Here is an 8,904-nt window from a genome sequence, read left to right on the forward strand (position 1 = left end):
TCCCATAATGAATATTCACCATATTTGGATGAGGCCTCTTGCCTTAGTGGCCCCACTGGTTCCTGGCTGGCCCAAGTGGACGCCAGACTCACTGCACCTAATGAATGTTAATTAATGGTGATGATGCGCTCTGGGGAGAGGATTAATGACACAGTCCTCCTGTGCTTTCAAGTGGCTTTATAAGAAGCACATACAGAGTGAACACTTCGGAAAGAATGAATACAAATGAGAACCGTCACTGATTTGCAAGAGGAAAGTTTATTAGATTTACAAAGGGATTTAGGGACCTGCGAGGAAGGTCAAAGCAACAGAGAGAACCACAACACACCCGGTAGGACACCTTCGCAGCCCAGACCTATCAGACCATCAGGTCACAGAACAACTATAAGAGAGCAGCCTTGAATGAAGGGAATCTGGTGGGCTCAGCTCTGAGTCAGGCCACACCTGGGCATTTGCTCTCCTTCCAGACCATGATTTATGGAGGGGCTGGGGCTGGCTTCTGTGGCTGATACTTGGCAGGTAATCAGGGCTAGTCCATCGATGGTCCTTCTGTCTTCATGCAGTCCTCTTGCTGGCCCCAGGATATCTAGCACCCAAAGGTGCTGCAGGGCCCACAGCGGGAGCGTGGGCCACATGGGGTGCAGGGATTGGTGACGCAGGGTCCGATGGGCTTGTCACATGCGTTGGTCGTGGCACAGGGGTTGCAGGGCAGCCTGGGACACAGAATTAATAGTTGGTCAGCATGGGCGGTATAATTTTTAAAACGAAAGAGCTCAAACCAAGGAGACAGAAAAAGCAGAAATCATTCTCTGGCATCTTAGGAAGCCAAAGCCTTGTTTGGACTGCTCCTTTTACAGAACTCTGAGACAGTGGCAGAAAAGAGCAAAGAAGACTGAAGGTGGAATTCCAGCCCTCATTCTATAACCCTGGAGACATGGGGAAGTCCCTTCTCCCCTCTGAGCCTCAGCCTCCTCACCTGTAAGACGGGATTGGTAATACATAGCACACAGAATGTGTTCATGAAAATACTGTCAGGTGACGAGAGCTGTACTCTGTGAGCTAACAAATTGTGTTTTCCTTCAGCATTCAAATGCTCGTCTATAAGACGGTTATACTNTATGACCCAGCCATTGCACTACTGGGTGTTTACCCCAAAGATACAGACGTAGTAAAGAGAAGGGCCATATGCACCCCAATGTTCATAGCTGCATTGTCCACAATAGCCAAATCATGGAAGGAGCCAAGATGCCCTTCAACAGATGACTGGATTAAGAAGCTGTGGTCCTTAANGACATGGGGAAGTCCCTTCTCCCCTCTGAGCCTCAGCCTCCTCACCTGTAAGACGGGATTGGTAATACATAGCACACAGAATGTGTTCATGAAAATACTGTCAGGTGACGAGAGCTGTACTCTGTGAGCTAACAAATTGTGTTTTCCTTCAGCATTCAAATGCTCGTCTATAAGACGGTTATACTGTCCCCATTCTGCCTGCTTCACATGATTCCAACAAGGACCAATGAGACAGTGGATTTGAAAATGCGGGTTAAATCCGAAAGCTATTCAAATATATGTGAAGATTGTTNGGTGACGAGAGCTGTACTCTGTGAGCTAACAAATTGTGTTTTCCTTCAGCATTCAAATGCTCGTCTATAAGACGGTTATACTGTCCCCATTCTGCCTGCTTCACATGATTCCAACAAGGACCAATGAGACAGTGGATTTGAAAATGCGGGTTACAATGTTCATAGCTGCATTTTCCACAATAGCCAAATCATGGAAGGAGCCAAGATGCCCTTCAACAGATGACTGGATTAAGAAGCTGTGGTCCTTAAATACAATGGAATATTACTCAGCTATCAGAAAGAACGAATTCTCAACATTTGCTGTAACATGGACGGCACTGGAGGAGATAATGCTAAGTGAAATAAGTCAAGCAGAGAAAGACAATTATCATATGATTTCTCTCATCTATGGAGCATAAGAACTAGGAGGATCGGTAGGGGAAGAAAGGGATAAAGAAAAGGGGGGTAATCAGAAGGGGGAATGAAACATGAGAGACTATGGACTATGAGAAACAAACTGAAGACTTCAGAGGGGAGGGGGTGGGGGAATGGGATAGACTGGTGATGGGTAGTAAGGAGGGCACGTATTGCATGGTGCACTGGGTGTTATACGCAACTAATGAAGCATCAAACTTTACATCGGAATCTGGGGATGTACTGTATGGTGATTAACATAATATAATTTTAAAAAATCAAAAAAAAAAGAAAAGAAAAAAAATGAAAATGCGGGTTAAATCCGAAAGCTATTCAAATATATGTGAAGATTGTTAACAGTTTTGTTTTCCCTTCTGCTGAGACAGGCCAACCATGAAGGCACAAAGCTTCTTTTATGCATCAGCCTCCAAAAGCTCATCAGTTGGAGAAAATAATCAAGCCTCATGAGTATCTTTTGGAACAGAATATACCTTCCCGCCAGGTAATGATAGCAAAAAATACCCTCCATGGTACACTACTGCAACAGAAATCTCTGGTCTCTGCAGACACATTGGCTTCTGAAACTTGACCTGCAAAGTCTCTGTTTTGTTCTTGAGTAAAACTGTGTGTATGCCTTGCAGGGGTATGTCCTGCTGGCCACTCACTTGCAGTCCTCGCTCTCCAGCAGGCCCCGGTACGTGTTGATCTCGCACTCCAGCCGGGCCTTGACGTCCAGCAGCACCTGGTACTCCTGGTTCTGCCGCTCCAGGTCACACCTGATCTCAGCCAGCTGGGACTCCACGTTGCTGATCAGGCACTGCACCTGGGCCAGCTGGGAGCTGTAGCGCGCCTCGGTCTCCGTCAGCGTGTTCTCCAGGGAGTCCCTCTGTGCAGAGAAGGTAAGGAATGTCACAGAGCTGCTCCTCAGGGAGCTTCTCCAGGGGGTTCCAGAGAAGTCCCAGGCTCCCCGAGGTCAGGAGAGTGTGGCCAGTACCCTGAACAACACCCACCAGGTTATGCTGGGCCTGCAGCTCGATCTCCAGGGCGTTGACCGTGCGTCTCAGCTCGATGATCTCCGCCTGGCAGGTCTGCAGCTGCTCCGAGCTGGACACCACCTGCTTGTTCAGCTCCTCGGTCTGAAACAGCACAGGAGAAAAGACAGGGTCAGACCCTGCCTCAAGGGCCTNTCAGCGTGTTCTCCAGGGAGTCCCTCTGTGCAGAGAAGGTAAGGAATGTCACAGAGCTGCTCCTCAGGGAGCTTCTCCAGGGGGTTCCAGAGAAGTCCCAGGCTCCCCGAGGTCAGGAGAGTGTGGCCAGTACCCTGAACAACACCCACCAGGTTATGCTGGGCCTGCAGCTCGATCTCCAGGGCGTTGACCGTGCGTCTCAGCTCGATGATCTCTGCCTGGCAGGTCTGCAGCTGCTCCGAGCTGGACACCACCTGCTTGTTCAGCTCCTCGGTCTGAAACGGCACAGGGGAGAAGACAGGGTCAGACCCTGCCTCAAGGGCCCCACGGGGCCAAGGGTCTCGAGCGGCCACGTGCTGAGATGCCCACCTGGGTGGTGAACCATTCCTCCACGTCCCTGCGGTTGGTCTCCACCAGGGCCTCATACTGACTCCTGGTCTCGTTGAGCACACGGTTCAGGTCCACAGTGGGGGCTGCATCCACCTCCACGTTGAGGCGGTCTCCGATCTGGCAACGCAGGGTGTTGACTTCCTGGAGGAGGAAGGGAGAGGAATGAACCCACAGGAAAAAAAGTCTATAAATAAACTCTCTTTGAGGGAGTCCAGTATGGTGGGGAGAAGATTGCAATGGAATTAGGAAATATGAGTTGAAGCCCAGTTGACGTAGAACCCAGCAAAGTTACTCTGTGTGATTCAGGCCTCCTGTCTGAGTGTCTCCTCATCTTCATGATGAGGCTGCTTGAACAGGTGATTGCTAATGTTTCTTTCCAATCCAAGATTCTATCATTTCTTTCTGATTTTCCCTTTGCTCAGTGGTAAGTNCTTTCTGATTTTCCCTTTGCTCAGTGATAAGTCTGGCATAGTATCTAGTTTATAATTATTGCTACTTAAATACAGAGAAACCAGGTATAACTCCTCCCATTTATTTCATCATCTTCTACTTTTATATACTGTCTACTTAGAGTAGTCTCCTTTTCTTCAAAACATCTAATCTTTGATACAGGCATCTGACATCCTACTATTACATTCAACCGTGAAGTCTAAGTCAACCATTATTTAAATTCCTTCATCTCTCCCAGTTTTCCCATCCATCCATCCATCCATTGGGTTCTAGTATCTAGGTGACATATAATACTAGGAAGTCTGCTGTCTCCTTATAGTCTTGGTTCTTAATTTGGTGCCTTCAAAAGGTAATAGATCTTGTCAAGCAGTAGGAAGTACTTTAAAGATCTTTGTGTGGACTTTTGGTCATANCTTTGCTCAGTGATAAGTCTGGCATAGTATCTAGTTTATAATTATTGCTACTTAAATACAGAGAAACCAGGTATAACTCCTCCCATTTATTTCATCATCTTCTACTTTTATATACTGTCTACTTAGAGTAGTCTCCTTTTCTTCAAAACATCTAATCTTTGATACAGGCATCTGACATCCTACTATTACATTCAACCGTGAAGTCTAAGTCAACCATTATTTAAATTCCTTCATCTCTCCCAGTTTTCCCATCCATCCATCCATCCATTGGGTTCTAGTATCTAGGTGACATATAATACTAGGAAGTCTGCTGTCTCCTTATAGTCTTGGTTCTTAATTTGGTGCCTTCAAAAGGTAATAGATCTTCTCAAGCAGTAGGAAGTACTTTAAAGATCTTTGTGTGGACTTTTGGTCATATATCTGGCCCCAAGTAGAAATAAGTCAGCTGACCACATTCTTTTAGGTAACCTTATGACTCATTCCCCCAAAATCCACCAAGTGTGTTTTGAGCAAGCAGCAAAATGTTGTGTTAGCTCTAGGGTGCTTAGCAAACACCAACCTTATCCTGCTCAGGGGAGGTATGGGACTCTCCATGTAGGATGATGGGGGCTGGGACTCCCTCACCTGTTCATGGTTCTGCTTGAGGCTCAGCAGCTCCTCCTTCAGGGACTCCACCTGGGCCTCCAGGTCAGACTTGCACAGAGTCAGCTCGTCCAGGATCCTACGCAGGGCATTGATGTCTGACTCCACCAGCTGCCGCAAGCCCAGCTCCGTCTCGTACCTGCACACACAGTGGAAGGTCAAAGGGAGTCAAAAAAGGAGACTTTTTCTAGGGCTTTACTTGGCTGACCTAGTCAAATTCATTACGTTTTGACATTTTTGAATTTTTTTAATAATTCCCTTTTTGGAAGGGGAAAAAATACCACCATGCTGAGTAAAAAGACCTATTTCTTCCCTGAGATCCCTGATATCCACAAAAAGGTATTGGTGGGGGGCCTATGTACAGTTTTAATCTAATATTAACTGCATTTGTTCTAAGGATTTGCACAGGCTGCTATGGATTAAGCCCTGTCTTGCCTCTTTGAGTTGGTGAACTCCATATGCCTATTATACAACTTGTCCCCCCATCCTTTCCAACCACCTTGAAAGCAACCTGGTCTTGTGATTAAAAAAAACAAAACAAAACACTGAATTAGAANCCTATTATACAACTTGTCCCCCCATCCTTTCCAACCACCTTGAAAGCAACCTGGTCTTGTGATTAAAAAAAAAACAAAACACTGAATTAGAGATCAGTTAGGTTCAGCCTTGCAGTTATGACCATGGATAAATTCCTTCATGTCTCTGAGCCTTGATTTTTTCATCTACAAAATGGAAACCAAACTAACATTTCACAGGGTTGGTCTGAAGATGAAGAAATGACATAGTAATTACAAATACTTGTAAACTATAAAGTCCCACAAAAAATGCAAAGGATTCCTATGACTGTAATGATCACACCTAGAAAAAATGATATTCTGAAATGGATTTTGCCTCCTATTTTGGTGATTTAATAACTTTTTTTCTGATGAGCTGATAGTAATGAACCTATACTAAGAAACAGGTGTGAAATTCACTTTTAAACTTGGTCCACGTATTAAGTTGAAAAAGAGAAAGAATGGGTGACTTCTTTCACTCCTTACAAATAAGCTTAAAATGCAGCATTCTTGCATTCAGTGAGGAAACTGACCTTTAACCTAACTACCCAATGCAAGAATCCTCCCAATGTCATGCCAGACAGCTTCTGCTTAGACACACCCAGGACAGAGTTCATCACATTGCAATTGAGCGCGCCCATTACTAGATTGCTCTGATGGTTAGAAAAATCTTACTTGGTTCTGAAGTCGTCTGCAGCCAGTTTGGCATTGTCGATCTGCACCACCAGCCTGGCATTCTCAGACTTGCTGCACAGAATCTGGGGACAGGAGTCATTATGAAATGAGTTATACTAAGAAGGAATGCCTTATAGCTTAAAGTGACAAGCTATTTTTTTTTTCCAAATACACATTCCTTCCAAATAGCTTTGAGTCTTCCCAGATTNAGGAGTCATTATGAAATGAGTTATACTAAGAAGGAATGCCTTATAGCTTAAAGTGACAAGCTATTTTTTTTTCCAAATACACATTCCTTCCAAATAGCTTTGAGTCTTCCCAGATCTTCAGTTTGGGGATAAAAGGAGGATTAATTAATAGCACTGTTCATTTCAAAACTAAAACAGTTAAGGAGAAATGTGTCCTTTGTCGTGAATTCTCTCTTTGGTCTGCTTCTGGCTTCCTGCAGGAATTGAGCATACTGGATATTGGGCCTTCGTTAGAGTGACCTGTGTCCCAGTTTGCTTAGAAATAGGGGGCTCCTAGGATGCTAAACCCAGAAAAATCCCAGCCAAACCAGAACAGGCTGATTTTCCTACCCTCCCATCCCCTTATTCCAGTCCTGCTGACCTCTTTCTACTCTCCTTCATATTGTCCTTATCTATGCTTTTGCATAGAGCTTCTTCCTCCATCTGGAATGCCCCGGGATGTCTTCACCCACCTAGCAAGACCACCTGCATGACCCACATTCCCCCTCTGCCCTCCCCAACTCTTGCAGGGGGTCACTTCCTCCATGCACCCCGAACAGTACTGAGCACTTAGCCAGTTATGCTTCTCCCCTTCACTCCAGCCATGTCTGTCTCCCCTATTAGACCACGAGCTCCTGAAGGAAAGAGACTGTCTCACTCTGTACTTTTTCCTTCGCTCANGCCATGTCTGTCTCCCCTATTAGACCACGAGCTCCTGAAGGAAAGAGACTGTCTCACTCTGTACTTTTTCCTCACTCTGTACTTTTTCCAAAGCACCGTGCTGTGTATTCAGTAAATATGGGCAAATGAATGCATGTTCTTCAAATTGCATGGCCCCTTTCTGGCATTCACTTTGCTAGCACTACTAAGCAGTGGGCAGTTAATCTCCTCAGAGAATCAAAGGCTTGGGCCATCGAATATAAACTCCTGCTCATCCGTCCACCCTGTTCATATNGTGGGCAGTTAATCTCCTCAGAGAATCAAAGGCTTGGGCCATCGAATATAAACTCCTGCTCATCCGTCCACCTGCTCATACATTCCTCTTCTGGGAAGCCCTCCCTGACCTATACCATGTATTAAGCCCCACCTCTATGCTGATTCTTTACTTATCTTCACTTCTCCTCCTCCATTTTTGGCCCTGAATTCTCGCCTGGATGCTTGCTCTAGGGGATGGTACAGGGTCTGTGTATATTAATGGGGCTTATGGGGTCAACAGCTCTTTACTTTGCTGCAGGCACAGCCTCTTGCTACAGCTTTGAAAGGCTTTAAATATTTGACGATCCACTTAGGAAATCACTAGCTCCAAGAAATAATTCAGGTGCATTTTTTTTAATGCTATAGGCCTAAAAACAAGACCAAGATATCATAATAGAACTAAAAACTCGGATACTCTGGTTTTAGGTAAGAAGCAATGTAAGATTGCTATGACTGATTGTAGTCTAATGTCTTACCCTATCCCAGTCCATATCCTCCCCTATGGGACTTCCCAAATAGATTTTCTAAGATGATTTGATGTGTCCTACCTAAGCCAATGAAGTCAATGCCTTTATCATCGTCGCTTTGGATAGTCTTAGATCCATTCAGAACTTGGTACGTTAAATTTAAATAAATAGTAACTAAATCAGCAGCATGGTGGCCACCCCCTCACCTTCTGCTGGAGCTCCTCGATGGTCCGGAAGTAGGACTGGTAGCTGGGGCACACGAAGGGCACCTGCTGCTGGCACCACTCCCGGATGCGGCTCTCCAGCTCCGCGTTCTCGCGCTCCAGCTGGCGCACCTTCTCCAGGTAGCTGGCCAGGCGGTCGTTCAGGAACTGCATGGTCTCCTTCTCGCTGCCATTGAAGGAGCCCTCGCAGAACCAGCCGCAGTTGCCCACGTTGGCGGGGATGTTGCAGGCCCCGGGCAGGGTGCAGGTGTGGCAGCTGGGGGGCACGCAGGGCCGGGAGGAGCAGGTGGAGCGGCAGCTCAGGTTGGGCAGGCAGCAGTTGTAAGGCATGGTGCTGGAGGGAGTGGAGCTCTGAAGGTCAGTTTCGAAGGCTGATTGCTCTCTCTGGTGTAAGCCCTGGTCCTTTCCAGAGCTTTATATTCTGTCAGCAATGGGTGTGGTGACCACACGCACCATTATCCCCTTTTACCCTATTTACCCATTTTTCCATTTGTTATTTAGCCACCTCACACGAGTCTTTTACCTCATAAAATGCTCTACCCTGGCTTCCTGCTAAGTCAGGACTCCTCACCAATTATGCTGGTTGGATAAGTAAGACCTTCAAAGTGACCAACCCATTACCTTGCCAACAACAGCACTTGTTCAAAGGGCGTTGATTTGGGGTGACAGCTATACCCTGTCCCCCAGAGAGGGGCACATCTATGCCTCTTACTCCTGAAGGAGG

At 46.2% G+C, this 8,904-nt stretch overlaps 1 protein-coding gene across 1 annotated transcript; it reads right to left on the bottom strand.

Moving 5' to 3' along the window:
* Nucleotides 1-247: 247 nt before the first annotated feature.
* Nucleotides 248-8,565, bottom strand: LOC100475237 (keratin, type I cuticular Ha3-II). The gene is made up of 7 exons (XM_034641239.1): nucleotides 8,163-8,565; nucleotides 6,288-6,370; nucleotides 5,041-5,197; nucleotides 3,533-3,694; nucleotides 3,313-3,438; nucleotides 2,642-2,862; nucleotides 248-713 (listed from the first exon to the last, which is right to left on the bottom strand). The coding sequence occupies exons 1-7, from the start codon at nucleotides 8,508-8,510 to the stop codon at nucleotides 587-589; spliced, it is 1,224 nt and encodes a 407-aa protein (XP_034497130.1). The 5' UTR covers nucleotides 8,511-8,565; the 3' UTR covers nucleotides 248-586.
* Between the last annotated feature and the right edge of the window lie 339 nt (nucleotides 8,566-8,904).

The sequence above is a fragment of the Ailuropoda melanoleuca genome, chromosome 13 (genome assembly GCF_002007445.2).
Source record: "Ailuropoda melanoleuca isolate Jingjing chromosome 13, ASM200744v2, whole genome shotgun sequence".
NCBI lineage: Eukaryota > Metazoa > Chordata > Mammalia > Carnivora > Ursidae > Ailuropoda > Ailuropoda melanoleuca.